Source organism: Miniopterus schreibersii (assembly GCF_964146895.1).
Source record: "Miniopterus schreibersii genome assembly, chromosome: 6".
Classification (NCBI taxonomy): Eukaryota; Metazoa; Chordata; class Mammalia; order Chiroptera; family Miniopteridae; genus Miniopterus; species Miniopterus schreibersii.
This window is the reverse complement of record NC_138107.1, coordinates 47,325,869-47,343,398: the sequence shown is the minus strand read 5'-3', so window position 1 is coordinate 47,343,398 and position 17,530 is coordinate 47,325,869. Positions and strand designations below refer to the sequence as shown.

Sequence of the window (17,530 nt, the reverse complement as noted above, 5' to 3'; positions counted from 1 at the left end):
TAAGATACAGAAATAAAAGTCTACAGCTTGTTTTTGGTTCCTGACATTGTGGAATACTGCAGAAATGAGGACAGGTCAGCAGACTTGGACATGAAGGCTGGCTCTGCTCTGTAACCCTGAGCAAGGCACTGAAGCCTCATATTGCTCATCTGTTAGGTGGGGTGACAACAGCCATCCTTCAGGCCTGTTGTGATGAAAAGTCAGTGAGTTTGAAAAGAGCCTGGGTCTGGAAAGCCCTCAGTGCACCACAGCTCTTATTACCCTCACCGGTGGAAGCAACAATGTCGAAAGAAGTTGTTGATTAAAGTAATGCAAAGAAATAAGGGGGAAAGACATCAGAAAAAGTATTAGTCTGTCAGATACTGGATAATTAACAGCTACCTCTGACTGTTTGGGCCAAAATTATGGTACTCTCTGAATGCTATTTGGTAAGATACCAGAAATTCACTGCCTTGTTATCTAATAGAAGGCTTCATATTTTCCCATATAGTCTGTATGTAAATATTTTTCAAATGATCATGAAATTTTGAAGGTATGCTGGACTAGAAGTAATAATACAGCCATCCAGTGTTTCAGAGAGGGAGACAGTCTAAGACGAAGGGGGAAGATGGGCTCTGACTATTTCCCAAAGACACCATGTGGATTGTTCAAGGATAGTCACTGGGGAAGAGCAAAGAAGGATTTAAATTGAATAATCAACTAGAAAACACAAAACATCCTCCTGTCCCCTAGACAAAGGATATTCAAAAGGAATGCCACATCAGGCGAAAAGGCAGGGCTTAGGAAAATTCAATGAATGCAGAAATAACTAAAGAGGGAGACTCTTTCACTGCAGTGCAAGAAGAGCTTCGTTTCATTTCAGGTCTCAGTTGCTCTCTGCTGCAGCAAAGGCATGTTTCTGAATTGCTTATAGGAAAGCCCAGAACTTATTCTGATTCCATTGGTCTTAAAACTGCATAAGTAGCACTTTACAATCCACTCTTCCCATATTCAGTTTAAGGAAATACTTTCCTCAGGAGAAAAAAACCCTTTGGCTTAGGGTTTTGGGAAGTCACGGAGGGCCCGAGGATCCCCGGAGGCGGGCTGAGCTGGCCGAGGCCTCCAGGCTGCCAGGCCGGTGCTCTCCAGTTGACTTGTCCATCGGGAGAGCATGACATCAGGGACGCCGCGTCCAGTGAGGACCAACCCGGCCCCAGCAGTTCTCCTCGTTCCTCCATCCTTTACCTTTCGACCATCTCCCGCCCCTCCCCGCCCGAGCCCTGAGCCCTGCGAGCGCCCCTACCTGCCAGATCTGCTCCTCGCTCAGGGAGGTGAGGCGGTCGCTCTTGAGGACCTCCTGCAGCAGGCAGTAGGGCAGCGTGAGCACGTCCTCCGGGCGGCTCTTCAGGAGCTCCGAGAGGTGTTTCACTAAGAAATCCACCACTGCCTTCTCCAGCACAGTGAGGTTAAAGAGGTCAGCAAGTCTGTACAGATCCAAGTAATTAAAGATATTTAATTCCTGGGTGCCAAAAGAATAAAAACGGGGGGAAAAAAGATCTCTTAGAAATCAATCCAAGAAAGAGCAGGCAAGAAATTCAGATTGACCCACCAAGGTGTGCATGACAGGAGTGGGACAAACGGGGCCGCACTCCGGTGAGAATGTAAAAAAGTACAACCCCAAACCCCCCATTGCAAGGCTCTGGGCAGAGAACTGCTATTCTAGAAGTCACCATTTCCCCTCATTCTGCCCCTCTTCAAATCTATATACAGTATTTAATTACATCTTAACAAAGGGATTGAAAGGGGGTTCTGGTTTCACTGACTGAAATGATCCTTTGCAACTTTTTAGAAACATTTACAAATGAGGACAATTTTCCTGCTTTACCAAATACTTCATAGCTCTCAGGTGATAAGTTTTTCCACTAAAGTTAATGTGGGGGCAGGTAAAATGGGAGTCATGAATAGATGATACAAACTATATGAAAACAGACCAACTCTCCTCTTTTTCCATAACTTCAAATTAAGTACATCTTTGAGTAAAAACCCATCCTGACTTAATGAAATTAAACCACCAGATATTTACACGTAAGGTCTCAGGAAATGAAGACCTCTCACAGAAAAGATTCCCATTTTGAATAATTCTATATTGATGGAATGGATGATTTATGATTGTTCTTTTTTTTTTATTAGCCTCTAACAACCAGTGGTAATCTTTCTCTCCTTTTCAAAGAGTCTCTGTAGCAATGCTTCATTTTGAGGGATTTTACTTGTCCCTACAAGTTCTCAAAATCATAACCAGGGCTCTAAAATCATGCTCCAGAGAGCCATGACTCTTTGCGAAGCTTTGACTTGTAACTGCAGGAACCAGGGTGGGCACACAGGTTTGTTGATAGAAAACTTACCAATTACAAGTAGAGTGAGAGAGGGCTGTGTCCTAGTTTGCCCTAAATTTTAGCTTGTAATTATTAATATGTGAGCAATATTTTCCAATAACGTAAGAAATGTGGACTACAATGCAACACAACAGAACACCATCACCACACAATACAACACAACACAATACAATATAGTACAATGCATCAGATAGCTATTTTACTCCACTCACCTATTTTAGTAATTTTCAACAACTTTCCCCTTTTTCTAGTTGTCTAAAAGTATTATGAACTCTAAAATATTTTATTCTAATGTATTTGTTTTTACAATATTTGAAAGGTTAAAGGAATATGTTCTAAATCTGTGCTGCCCAACATGGTAGCCATGAGTGACATGTGGCTACTGAGTGCTTGAAACGTAGCTAATCTGATTTGAGATATGCCCTGTTAAACATAAAGCAAACGAATGCAAGAAGAAAAATAGAATGCGAAATATCTCATTAATAATCTTTATACTGATTATAGCTTGAAATAATATTATTCTGGATGTAGTGAGTTAAATATGTTATCATAATTAATTCTACCTGTTTCTTTTTACTTTTTTAATGCAGCTACTAGAAAATTTAAAATTACGTGTGTGGCTCCCATCATGCTTCTAGTAGACAATGCTGTTTTAAATAAAATGTATGATAGAGACATTGTAAAAACAGCTCTCCAAGTACAGCTGCATCATCACCACAGCTACCTCATTAATTTTTTTTTTTACTTTAGAGTCTGTGTCTTTTGGTGGGAGATGACACTTTAATTATATTCCTAATAGGAGTCAAGCTGGATGTCAGGAATCAGCCATAAGAGACTGGTGCTTAATAGCTCTGTTTGCCAACACAATTGAAAAGGAATAAATGCTTTTTTAAAATAAAGGTTAACAGGTGACCACCAAATCCACTGCAACTCAAATATCTAACGGTCTGCTCACTGTTAATAAAAATATCATGGCTTTTCATTCTGCAGATTTTATCAAAGGAATACTGAAGATTTTTACTCCAGCACCATCTTTTTCAAGTGATGTTTAAACTTGTTCTCCAAATCTTCCTTATTTTTTTTTTTTAATATGTCTTTATTGATTTCAGAGAGAAGGGAGAGGGAGAGAAAGGTAGAAACATCAATGATGAGAGAGTCATCACTGAACAGCAGCCTCCTGCCCCCCTACTGGGGATCAAGCCCACAACCCGGGCCTGTGCCCTGACCGGAAATTGAACCGTGATCTCCTGGACCCTAGGCCGATGCTCAACCGCTGAGCCACGCCTGGTCGGGCAAATCTTACTTTTTGGGATTGGTAAATTCTACTCTGGAAGGAAAGTAGGTGTAACCCTTGCATACAGAGCTTCCATAGCAAACTCTAGGACCGTCTCCTCTGGATGAAGTTATTTCTCGTCAGTACATCTATGAAGCAAGTTTAACTGCTTCAGGGCCCTGGATATGGTTTCAGCATCCAAGTAAATTACTCTGAGGTCCCCCTGGAATGTGATGGGTGGGGGGTGGGTTCTATGTCAGTGCCTTCCAGGTACCCAGGCACATGCCCCAGACATGGCTCAGAGCCCTGAGGCAGCACCGTACTGAGAGAAGAGCATGTGTGGAGGCAGAAACAGCCAAGCTCCGCAAAGTAAGAGGTGGGGAGGCACAGCCTATGGGTTTCACGAAAGAATGACCATGAGCTTTCTCTGTTACTTACAACTCAGCAAAACCAGAACAGGCCCTGTCTTTCCAGCATGCCTCTCCCATTCTGAACATCAGCCAAATCAGGCCATTCACACCTCATTGGCCTCCCTAGCTTCCCTTTCTCTTTCTGACCTTCAGACATACACACAAAAAGGCAAAGCCAGTGGCCATTCAGTTTTCCAAGTGGGAAAATCAGTAATAGCGACTAGGGTTGAAAGTGTTAACAGGCAACTGCAATGTAACAGCTCTACTGTGAAAAAAAATTCAATCCATCCAAGTTTTTTTTAAGTCCAAGAGAGAATTATTTTCTCTATCAATTGGTTATTCAGATCAAAGTGCCTTTTCAAATGATACTTTGTCCTAATTATGAGACTGTCTCTGTTCTCTCGCATTCTGTGACTTAAAAGGCCAAGAAAAGGGTAGAGGCAATAGTTTTGAATGAAAATTATAGTTCAGCAAAAAGAAACTCTCTTGAGTAAAAAGAATTTTTTTTCCCTAAAAGTCTTCATTTCTGTCACAATGATTCTCACTCGAAATTGACTTCCTGTTCAGAATTATGGTGCGTGCATTGTTGTTCTTTGGGGAATCTTTTTAAACAGTACCTATTTTCCTTTGGTTTAAGGCTATTTGGCTTCTCTCCTCCCTTCTATTTGTTTCTTATAGTGTGAATGACAAGTTAAATAACAGAAGAAGAGACATAAAATGTGTCCCCAAATACTATACTATCTATGGAATAAACACCAGTTTTCCAAGTGCATTAATTCTTAAATCTTATATATTCCCCAAATTCAGTCCTTCTGTGTGACCTAGTCCCCTAATTAAATCATTAAAGTAGTTATTCCCCAGATTAACTACTGAGTGCTGTAGGGAAAGGAATGCAAATACTGTCTTCTTTTGGGTTATATCCAAATGTAATTACATTTGTGAGGCAAATTATCAGGTGGTAAGAACTTGAGTGCAAGGAAATAGGGCAGTCAGGGGCTGTGGGTAAACCCTGCGGCCCTTCCACCACTCCTCCCATACCAGGGAGGCGGCAAGACAATGACCAGTGTGGTCTGTACGTCCCCTGGTAGGGTTCTCCTCTGTAGCAGTGACTGACCACTGTATTAGCAGGTGTCTCTCAACACCTCAATGAAGCAAGTACTAATACTTAGTGATCAAAGTTCATATAAGACTTTATTTTGTAATTTAGAGCAGATTTAAGCCTATCCCTGAACTAATATCACCCAGACTCACTTTCATTCTAACACTTTGCTGAATAGAACAAGACTGTGTAGCCTTATGGCTGAGGTCTGCCTGCTCATAGCCCACAGCCTAGCCTGAGTATGCCAAGGCCAAAGGTAGACACGTTGTCTGTCGTTGCTTCAGGCACACCCATGCGTCCCCTAGGCTGACTGCTAGTGCCCCTTGTCCATCCAGCACTGCAGTCCAATCATAGCCCTGACCCAGGAATTATACAGAACACAGAAAGTATTTGCTGCCTTTTTTTACAAAACTTTAAAAAATATATATGTTTTTATTGATTTCAGAGGAAGGGAGAGGGAGAGAAAGACAGAAACATCAGTGATGAGAAAGTTTGATAGGTTGCCTCCTGCATGTCCCCTGCTGGAGATTGAGCCCCAAACCCAGGCATATGCCCTGACCAAGGTTCATAGGTCGACACAACCACTGAGCCACACCGGCCGGGTAGTATTTGCTGTCTTGGGATTGCATCTACTGTAGACTACCCCAATATCTGCCCCACAAACACTCTTCTTCAAATCTAGGAGTCCTTGATAAGATGCTTTGATTTAATACTAAGGATGCCCTTGCAAAACAGGGCCTTAAGAACACCTATTTTTCTTGTTGCCTCACCTAATTCTGAGCACATGACTAACTTGTGAAACAAAAATAAGCATCATCAACCTGTACTATCAGTGTGACTTGTGTTTAAGATCTCTCAAGGTCAAAATAAAAGTAATGTCATTTTCATTTCCTGAATTTTCCCCCATAAGATGACCAAATTAATCAGGATTTCAGATTTTTCTGGCTAATAATACTCAGTGTTTCACCATTATAATTATGATCTTTCATTTCCAATTATTGATGTCTTTCACTTATACTGCCCTTCAAAATGTCACCATAAGTACCACATGTGAATAGTTTCCTACAGATAAAGACGGTCAGGAGACAGTGGGTACTATGCCCAGCAGGAACAGCACCCACGAAACTTGAAGTTCTATTATAAAATGTTGACACTACATCACATTCTGAGGACTCCTCTAAATGAAAAGTCACCCTTGTTAGGAAAGTAAAGAAGTCTTTTTTTAAAAACTATTCCCGAATCTATTCCAAATAACTTTACACAGCCCCTCTGCATATAAAACCAGTATGATTTTATTATTTTAAGCAATGTTAACTAAAAGCTAAATAAAAACATTTTGTTAACTGCTTTTAGGAACCAAGTACCAAGTTGGACATAGTAAATATGAAGCCTTCTGTCACAGACTGAATCCTAACACTTCCCACTTCAAGTCTCCTGTCACATACCCAGTAACTGTCACTAACCTATTCATGCATACATCTTCTGAGTAAAAATATTCCTAATAAACTAGTGAAATCAAGTTTTTATCTTATACTTTTTGCATTCTTTTTTACAATGGCAACCATAACTCCTTTATCAGAGACTGTAATTGAAAACTATTTGTTGGATAATAAATTTTAAAAAGCAACACTTTTTAAAATGCTTTAAATAAAGCACATCCATGACTTCAAATGGAAAGTGGAAATGACCCTTGGTTATAGGTATGGTTTTACAATTGGGCAAAATGAACAGATCCCTTCATTTAACTGAGAAAGGTGTTCTCTGATCTGGGCTTAAGAAATTCTCTCTTGATGCTCCTTCACCAGGTTTCCATATGACTGACTGGTGAGTGTGGTGGCGGGGCCACGCACGGAGGCAGAAGCCTCAGGCCCAGGAGCTTCCACAGTGACTCCGGGCCTTCTGACTTTTCATGTTGGTTTTTTTTTTCCCTCCCTAGAATGTTGAAAAAGAACCTTACCTCTCTTGGTACTCAAGGGTAACCAGAAGTATATAATCGTCCATGCTGTTTGCCAAGTGAAATTAACTGAATGCACCTTTAGACCATGAGGAGAACCCTAAGACTCCCTGACACAGATGGTTATGGTTTGTGAAGCATTTAAAGACTGTTTCCTTCAACAGATTTTAAAGAGCTTTAAGAAAAGGGAAGTAGTATATTATAAATTATAAATGCTCTTCTCCTGGTGGGGGATCAGGAGAAGATCAGATTCCACTTCCTAAGAAAGCCAGGCCACTCCAGCTGAAGAATCACGCCCTCTTCTGACGTCTATTTGCAGGAGCTCCTTGTATCTTTTATTTCACCCTTTTTCTTTAACCCCTGGCAAGTGGTTTCAGACCTTTCTCCCCAGCTGTGTAGAAAAGTACAGACTGTATCGGTACTTCTTCAGATCTTCCTGTCTTCCCAAATTGGCTACTTAATCAGTTTTGATTGATAGTGGGTAGGTAAGGAAAAATAACAGACATTTAAAGGTTCAATTTTTATTGCTTTTATTTCTTAGTTTACAATTAAACATAGATTCTCCTGCTCCTCTAAACATATTTGAATATTTTGAAATATTTTTAAATGTCTTAATATTGAAATAATTTGTTAAATAGTAAATAACTTTATTAAGTGTTTTAATACTTAAGTAATTAAAATATTTACATGCACATGCCTAGAGTGTCTGCCACACTGGAGATGACTGTGGCAGTGCACAGGGTGGGAAGGGAGGAGCACTGCCTGGACTTTTCTCAATCGTGTGCTACTTTCAGGCTGCCATCCCTATCGGGTGTATAGCCATCTTTTTCTTTATGGCTCAGAAAAGTTATAAGTGCAACTGGTTGTGCATCTTTATTTGGGTTTGTAATTTTACATTTTCTCTGTCTCTTTCACTAGGTCATGAGTTTGGGGACAAGAAACTGGCTGAATCTTTAGTTTGGAGTTGAGGAAAAGCACACAATTTGAAGTTGACCCTTCTGCATGGCCTCAGCAAACGGTTAACCTCAAAGTCTAATGTTCTTGTCTTAAAAAAAATGAAAAAAGTGATTTGTGGCAAGGATTCCCCAAAATATATGTGAAGTGCCTTTCAGGTAGGAGATGCTCAACATACAGTAGCTCTCATTATGATTATTCCCTTTTAAAACCACTATCAACAGAGCTTAAACTACAGCTTTGCATTTCTATTAATGTTATTCACTGATTGGTAAAGAGGAATACACATTGCATGCCTAATACAGATTTTGTTTTACTACAAATATTAGCAAAAATCATAGTTGTCATGTAAAGTCATTCATTCTTTTGTACTTAAAAAACATGTCACCAGAGATAAACAAGGAGAACAGGGGAGACATTATATGGACCATCACCAATCTGTAATACACTCTGGTTCCCAGGCTCTATATTACACACAGCAGAAAAGGCACAGGGAGAAATCTATGGATGGAGGAGCTGCATTTCTTTATGACCTTATTTGAAAGATAAACTCCTTGGAGAAATACAATTTATTCAGATTATCAAGGCCCTGCTGTGCAAATCTACAGTCTGGGAGCATGCTATGGAGATCAAAAAATATTTACTTTATTCTGTTGGGTATAAAAGCTTTTAATGAATGCATAATTAAGTTAAAAAAAGTGTATACAGCTTTAGAAATTCCACTGCTGAGCCAAGCTATTAATATCCAAGGCACCATACCCAGTTGTGATCCCACCTGTTTCCTATTTGGATTACAACCTAGTTATAAATCAAGGTATTACGTGACTACACAACCTGGTGCAACAGGAAAGGACTGCACTCCAGGAATAGAGGGTTTTGCTGCAGCTGTGTGGGGAAGGGCTGCCACTTTGGAACATGTTGAAACAAATAAACAAAAGCCAAACCTTTGAACAGACTTGGAATAAATCATGTAGGGAAAAAAATCACCACGTATACCATGTACATAAAGGGATCTGTGAGTTCTGTCCATAATGTCTTGTCTTAGAGTGATAAGATAAAGCCCAATTTTTATAGAAGAAAAAAATGAGCAATCACTGACAATGCAGGCCAGACTACTTGCGATGTGATGAAACAATGTAAAACCAGATATTTTATTTAGAGATATATAGGTGTATTTGTATATAAACATATCAGGACAACTATATGCAACTGTATATTCATATTTTGATATAAATATGCATGATACAATTTGGTTAAATTAAAACAAAATATTAGCAGCAATTCAAAATACACAAGAAAAAAAAAACCTCAGTATGCTCTAATTCTTGGGTCTTTGAAGGCCTATTTAAATATATTTGTGCTGTATAACAGAGGAATTCTACAATTAGGTTACTAGTACATTTTCATAATCAATTGTATGCATAATATCCAAGGCTCATGAATAATTTTATATTGTTCCTTGGGAAAGTCTGTAGTAAGCTGAAAATCCAGGAGGAAGGAAGCACAGAGACACAACCATCGTGAACAACTAATAATTCTGGCCCCAGTCACCATGTGCTGCAAAATGCTATTGCAAAGTTTACGAAAGCTGCCTCAGCACATCAGGTAATTACTACTAAATTATGGATGAGGTAGAGGAAATTAATGTGCACGTTTCTTTCTTTAATTGAAAATAGTCTATCTGTGCAACTAGGGCTTTAAAGCCAAAATTTCAATAACTACAAGCTTTTTTTGAACTATGAGAGGCAAAATAGGTAAATTTTTAAAAAATAATAGTAGAGTATAGAAGTAATTATGATATATTTCCTTAGTGCTGGTACACAAAGTCAGAGTGCTGAAAATTAGACCAATTCTACAGACTGTCAACATCTCTCAGTTATCCATACAGACAATTTGTCTTAATCAGAATTACACACAAGAATGAGGACCAGAAGGGGTTTTTTTGTTCATTTGTTTCAAATCCATATAGTTTGCGCTTTCTATATTTTTGATACTATGAAGGATAGATATGGCATCAACACTTTTATAGGAATAAACTAAGATAGGTTCAAATCTATCTAAACAGAAGGACCCTTTCAAAATCTAAGTATCAGTGATTTAACAGGCAGGTTAAATTGATGTGAAGCAGTGTGGAAACTGTCTGCATCATCGGGAACTGGTCAGAATGCAGATTCTCAGGCCTCTTCCCAGACCTCCTGAATCAGAAACTCTGGGGGTAGGGCCCCCCAGTCTGTTTTAACCAGCCACTCAGGTGATGTTTGATCCCAGCCCCTCATCTTGACCTCTGCAGTGGCAAACATGATACTGAATGCATGGGGCAGAGACCAGGGTACCTGGAGCTGAATTAATGACACAGAGACAAGCAGTCATTTCCACGGCCTGAGCACATGCCCCCCTCATTGTGCAGCAGGGAAAAGGTCTGCAGCCAGCTCTAAAGGATATCTGTAGATATCTAGAGAGTGAGAAAGCAGGTGGAAGAGAAGTCTGGGAAAGAAAGACAGCTGGCGGGAGGTGTGCACGTGATAGCAGTCTCCTAGTGAGGAATACTGATATTTTTCTTTAATTAAACAAATGCACCGCTTTTATTTCTCCTAGTCAAGGAGCTTAGGACACCATGCAACTATATTATAAAACGTTCCTATCACAGGAAGCTCGCATAGCACATGAACAAGGAACCCAAACAAACATGCGCTTCTAAGCAACTACTATGCACTAGAGCTAGAAATGAAAGATTTTTCCAATTGTTTCTTGGATTTTGTATATGAGGATGGGGCAAAATGTTTTTATTGGCAGGAAGGACAGGGGGAATAATAAAGGAAAACTTCCTATTTATAAAGCATCAATACCATGTAGTGTGTTGCTTTAAAAAGCATTGATTTTACTATTTATTAAAGTATAATTTTATTATGATGTTTTCACATTTCAGAGGCAGAGAGAAAGTGATGGTTCATTTGTTTGTGACTTGTTTTGAAATAATTTATATGCACTTCTACAAAAATCAAAGAGAAGCGCTGAGAGAGAAAAAATACCATTTACAGAAGGGTGATTATTTCCAAAATTTTCAGGAACAGACTTATCCATTATATTGTTGATTGAAAGTAGGTAGTAAGGTTGCTGAGGTTTACAGGAATGAGAGAAAACAGGGGGAGGAGAACGGGTAGGAAGATAACTGCGGATAACAACAGAGGAATTCACGAAAGCAGCATCCCGTTCTCTGGGCTCGGGTTTCCAGGGCAGCTACCCCGGGGAGGATGCCATTCTGAAAGATACTTTGCGTATATACATTACTATCTCACTGAATCCTCCAATGCCCCTAAGAGGAAGATTGTATATAGGATAACATATCTGAATTTTATAGATGAGGAGTGGGGACAAAAAGGTTAAGTCACATAACTCTGGGACATGAACTTATATCAGGAGGAGACAGATTAAGTAGATCAACACAAACAATATGGTGTGATCACCATCCCAGAAGACTGCCTATAATTAATGGAAAGGAGGGAAATCTAACTCCAACTAGGCGGACTGATCAGGCAGCTCTGGGAAGGGAGATGAGCAAAGGACTTGAGGGTTAAATAGGAATTCATCAGATGACAAAGCGAGGGAAGAGCAGCCCACGAAGCAGGAGGCCCCATAGAAAGAGTTCGGTCCAGGGAAATGCAGGAGGCTCACAATCACTGTGGCACAGCATGTGCGTGGTACACTGTTAAAAAACACACACAAGGCTAAAGAAGTTTCATAATAAAGATGGGACCTGTGTGCCCAATTAAGGAGAGTAATGATCCTGACGGCGATCGTGAACCACTGACGGCTGACTAAAGCAAGAACATGATGTGATCAGTTTTTTATTTTTTTTTAAATCAATAAACAGAATTTTTCATTGATTTAGAAAAAACTTTTAAAAATCAATCAAACAAAACTTTTTGAGAGGGTCCTGGAGTGGGCGAGGGTGAACGCAGGTTCATGGGTTAGCAGGAAGTTTCTTTTGTCTGATTACAATTAGACAACAGGTAGGGAGCACGGCCGGGCTGCTGCAGGAACGCCCAGGAGGGATGGCCTATTCCCAAATGATGCCAGTGATGATGAAGAGGAAGAGAGGAAGGTGTATTTGAGAGCTATTTCAGAGCCTTGACCAATAAAACGTAGTGGAATTCATCAGATCACGGTGCAGTGTAAAAGACGCCAAGGTTACTGGTTGGGTCTCTATAAAGATGATGGTTCCTTAACAAAAATAAGGCGATCGGGTGCATGAGATGGGGCACAGATATTCAAATTTGAGGTGCGTGTAGAATGTCAAGTGGAAACGTGGCTGGCTGTAGAGGTCTGCAGCTCAGGAGAGGGGCCAGGGGTAAGTAACCCTCCACGTATGAAGGAAAGAGAGTGACTGTGGGAAGAGAGCCACAGGAAGCCACCATACCCACAGGGATGTTCAAGGAGTTGATGGAAGAGTCTGTAAAGGCACTAAAAGGGGGGAGGAGGGGAATCAGGGGAGAGTCTTGAGAAAAGAGAGGTGCAGGAAAGAGTGGAGCTCCCAGTGTCCCCATGCAGTAGAGTGGTCACATTCAGATGCCGTAAGAGGCCTGCTGTGTTTGACACTTAGGAGGCATGGTGACCTCTGCTGGAAGGACTTTTCAGGAGAAGGGAACTGAGCTCAACAGAAGTGAAGAATGAACAGAGGGCAATGAAGTGCACACACCGATCACGGTCTGGCAGTGAATGGAAGGAGAGGGCTGCAGTAATGAGAGTAAGGAAAGTTTCATCTTACTGATCCTACTTATAAACTGAAGAAAAGGTGCCAGTGGAGGGGACATGGAAACCACAGGAAATAAAGAAGGTACAGGATGGAGTAAGGAGCAGAAAGGCGTTTTAGCCTTGAGAAGAGGGCAGACATTTCACTGTGGGTAGAAATATTTGTGGGTAGAGGGTGGGTGGGGGGTAAATATCTCAAATGAAACACAAGTTGTCTTATAATGCCCTTCATTTCCAAGTAGTAATAATGGAATTAGGTGAGAGTGATATTTGCTTGCTTTGTTTACTGAATTCTAGCATTAATAAAGAAACATTAATTGGAAACATTTTATTTTTGAGAAAAATATTCTGAGAGTAATTTTAAAATTGCCCAGCTAACAACAGGTAGCTTAGAATAGAAATGACTAATATTTAAAAATTCCTTCAAGATAATCTTCCTTTTCTTTAAAACGAAAACATAGTCTACCCTACATTACCCACGTAAGAAATTAAAATGCCCAAATGATTGCCCTGGCCAGCAACATGCCTCTGAGCTGCCACTCACTGACCCCCTTTGGTGTGGGCTTAAGGTATAAAAGCCAACATAATGTAATATGAGAAAATTAATTGGGATTCTAAAATGGCTACTAAAAGATTTTATGATACATTTCACAGGCAAATATTAATATTAATGATATTTGGCAAATAAGATATTCTGGATTACATGTGCCAGATAGCAAACACTCTTGATTAGAACAAATAATTAGCAGTTGGCTATAATTTAGAAAGGCTGATACATTCCAAACATTTCTGATCATTTTCACTGATTAAATAAATCTTCCAAAAGATTAAACAATTTGCAATATATTTTCCAAATTTGGTACTGTAACTTTCTCTAAATGTGAGTATCAGCTATAGTGAACTATGGAAGAGCACATGGTTAGTGTATTTGATTAGAATTATATGAAAGATATATGTTGGTACAATCATTTGTCTTATCTAAAGTGAAAAAAATAGCTCAGTGTTGGAGAAAAATGAGCATGAGTTATAACTTCTCAATCTTGATGATAAATTATTCCATTTGAAACACCCACTATGTATTATGTATTTAGGAAATACTGTTAATTTAAAAATTAAAATTATAATAATACATTGTTTGGAAGAGATAACCTCCTATAAGTCACTGTAGTATTACTCAGTTAAAAATGACCATTTAGCCCTGGCTGGTTTGGCTCAGTGGTTAGAGCATCGGCCCAGACACTGAAGGGTTGTGGATTTAATTCCCGGCCAAGGGCACATACCTGGGTTGCAGGTTCGATCTCCAGTAGGGGTTCAAGGAGGAAACAATCAGTTAATGTGTCTCTCTCACATCAATGTTTCTCTCTCCCCCCACCTTTTCCCTTCCTTCCATTGTCTCTAAAGAATCAATGAAAAAAAATATCCTCAGGTGAGGATTAACAAAAAAAATAAAAATTAAGAAGATGATAATCTAGTATAATTCTGTGAAATATGCAAGATCCTCAGTGCCAAATGCAATCTCCATGGAAAATATTTTAAATTTAAAAAAAGAACTGTGCACTGTTGGTGGGAATGTACATTGGTGTAACTACTACGGAAAACAATATGAAGGCTCCTCAAAAATTAAAAATAGAATTATCATATGTTCCAACAATTCCACTTCTGGGTATTAATCTGAAGAAAATGAAAACACTAACTCAAAAAGATATGTGCACTTCCATGTTTATTATAGCATTGTTTACAATAGCCAAAGTATGGAAATAACCTAAGTATTCATTCATAGATAAATGGGTAAAGAAATTGTGATATATATAGGGTGTCCCCCAAAAATGTATACACACACTTTGAATAATTATAAAGGCAATGTTAATTAAATATATTTCATTTTCAAAATTGAGCTATCAGCTGTTAAAGTGTGTATACATTTTTTGGAATCTATATATATATATCTGTATATATATGTAGACAGATATCTATATATATTTCTCTCACAGAAGTGGGTGGGGGACAGGAGAAATGAGTGAACTATTTTTGTTTTAAATAAATTGGGTAAAAAATAATATAAAAAATACAAAGGGATTATTGGGATGCAGGTGTGAGGGCCCCTCTCCCCAAAGTCTTTGATTTGCTTGGTTAGGGCACCTTTAAAGCTCCCCAGGTGACTGTAATGTGCACCGAGGTTAGACATGAGTACCCAGAGCTACTTCCCTGGTTTGAAATGGGCCCTGGGAATTGTGATCTGTCCACTTATTTCTTGGGGTGAGCCCCAGCCCACCTGACACTAAATTATAAGTTCCACCAGAGCAGGGACCTCGGTTGTCTTGTTTATCACTGCATCCCATGCCCTAGCACAGCATGCGGCACATGGCATGCGCTCAGTGTGAATATTTGATGAATGAATCCATTGGGAGCCAATGAAGTATTTCATGTGGGGAAGCTTCATGGCCAAATCTGTATTTTAGATTTTCCAACTGAAGTTTGTCTATAGGATTGAAAGATGGATACAGAGAGAAATTTTTTTGGATTATAGTATTTGTGGTAAAGGTAAAAAAAATACTGGAATGCAAGGAAGAGATACGGTTTAAAGTTTTTTGAGGTGAAATCTATAGGATTCAAAAGCAAGAAACATGGTTTATTGCTTATTTTATGAGCATTTGTTGGTTTTAATTTATCAACAGAATCTTCAAATATCTGATTAAAATACATTAAAAAAACACTTCGGGCTTTTTAATTCTACCTTTGCCCCATCCCCCCTCTTTCCTCTTCTTACTCTTCATCATGAATTGAATGTTGTTTGACCCATGGAGTCATAAAATTGGGCCTGCAGAGCAGCTCTCCACCATTGAGCTGAAGTGACTAATGTTAGGCTAGACCGAAGTAGATTCTGAGAGCACAGGTTACACCAGTAAGTGGCTCAGATTCTCGTAGCTCCTACTCTGCTACACGGCAGCCTCTCTCAACCCACCCCGATGGCCTCAGGAAGAGCCTCCTACGACCAGCTGACTTAAGAAGAAGCTGGTGCCTGGTGTACAGATGGGTGTGTACAATATGCTGGTACCTCCCCAAAACAGGCATCTGGAGCAGTACAGCCCCACACAGGATGGTTCTGAAGGGTGGTAGTCAAGGGAAATCCTCCCAGCAGGAAGAATTTCAAGCAAAGCATGAGTCCTGGCTATCAGTTTAGCTAGATGGTCAAAGATCTGGAAGGAGTCGATTGGAAAATTGATAACAAGAAAGTCTTGGGAGGAAACGTGTGGCTAGACCTCTCCAATGGAGACAGAGTGTGAATATATTTGTGTTACATGGAAATGCTTTCCAAAGGGCAGGTTCATCAGATAGGAACTAGATCAGCCTTGTGAATGTCAAGCAGCCTCTTCCTCCAGCCACCATGGCCTTGCCAAATGGACTCTTGAACAGAGTGGCTATGACAAGAATGAGGTCAGGCGTAGGCTCAGCAACAAGGACTTCCACTCCTAAGGCTGATGTGGCTCCTGCCACTACCAGGTGCCCAAACTGCCAACAGCAGAGATCAACACTGAGTCCTTAGCACAGCACCAGAACCAGGGGAACCAGCTGCCCTATGATAGCAGGCTCATCATATTTCCATTTGGGGGAAGATGGAAACTTCTCTGTGGAAAAGACAGGTTAGAGGTTTGCTATTCTTGACCACAATGATTTTGCTAAACTCAGCATCCATTGAATTATAAAATACCTTTCTTCATCAGCAGAGAGGCCTCATAACATTGCTTCTGACCAAGAAACAAATCTTATAGAAAATAATGTGTGGCATTTGGCTCCTGTCTGTGAAATTCACTGATATGACCATGTTCTCCATTACCCTGAAGCAGATGGCCTAATATAATGGTAGAATGGCCTTTTCACAACTCAGAATGGCACCAGGTATGTGGGAACACCTTGCAGGACTGGGATAGTGACCTCCTGGATGTGTTCATGCTCTGAATCAGTGGCCAATATGAAGTTCAAAGTTCAGCTCAGGTGCTTACCCCAGGAAATCTTTCTCAAGTTGGACCTCCCCAAATGTGCAGACACTCAGACTGAGTGGGGATATCTTTGTCTCTCACATTATATCTCTTTGTCATTAGTACACTTTACTAAAATTATCTGCCTACATATTTTTCTCCCTCTGCCCTAAAATTTAAAATGCTCAAGGGCAGAAAATGTCTCATCCATCTTAGTATTCCAAAAAGTTAGTACAGTGCCAGTCACATACATAATAGTCAATAAATATTTGTTAAATTGATCATAAAAAAATGAATTCAATGGGTAAAGCTAATGGAAGACTCACTTATTAACACAGGGTGGGGCAAAAGTAGGTTTACAAATGTGAGTATGTGAAACACAGAATTTATTCTTGTATTATTATTTATTATTTTATAATTTTCCATATGAACAACTGTAAGCTTACTTTTGTCTCACCTTGTAAATTGTCCTCTCATAATACAAAATTTCAATATCTGACTGAATGGACATACCATTAATTCTCTTTACATACTGCTATGAACTGCACTGTGTTTCCCAAAATGCATATGTTAAAGTCCTAACCCACAATGTGACAGTATTTGAAGATGTGATCTTTGGTAGACAGGTTTGATGAGGTCATGAGGGTGGGGCCCTGAGGAGGTGATTAGCGTTCTTATGAGATACACCAGAGAGCTTACTGACTCTCTGCCACGTGAGAACATAGCAAGAAGGTGGCTGTCT

The 17,530-nt window shown here is 39.7% G+C and overlaps 1 protein-coding gene across 3 annotated transcripts in view; it reads right to left on the bottom strand.

Annotated features, from left to right (window-relative positions):
* The window catches only part of KLHL32 (kelch like family member 32), a 162,522-nt gene that overhangs the window by 53,087 nt on the left and 91,905 nt on the right, over nt 1-17,530 (bottom strand). Inside the window, exon 6 of one of the 3 annotated variants that reach the window (XM_081140543.1) lies at nt 1,283-1,498. The exons of 1 other annotated variant lie outside the window; for it this stretch is intronic. In XM_081140543.1, coding sequence (XP_080996669.1) covers nt 1,283-1,498 — 216 coding nt within the window. The remainder of the gene's footprint in view (nt 1-1,282; nt 1,499-17,530) is intronic. One more of the 3 variants, XM_081140545.1, reaches the window with a different exon arrangement.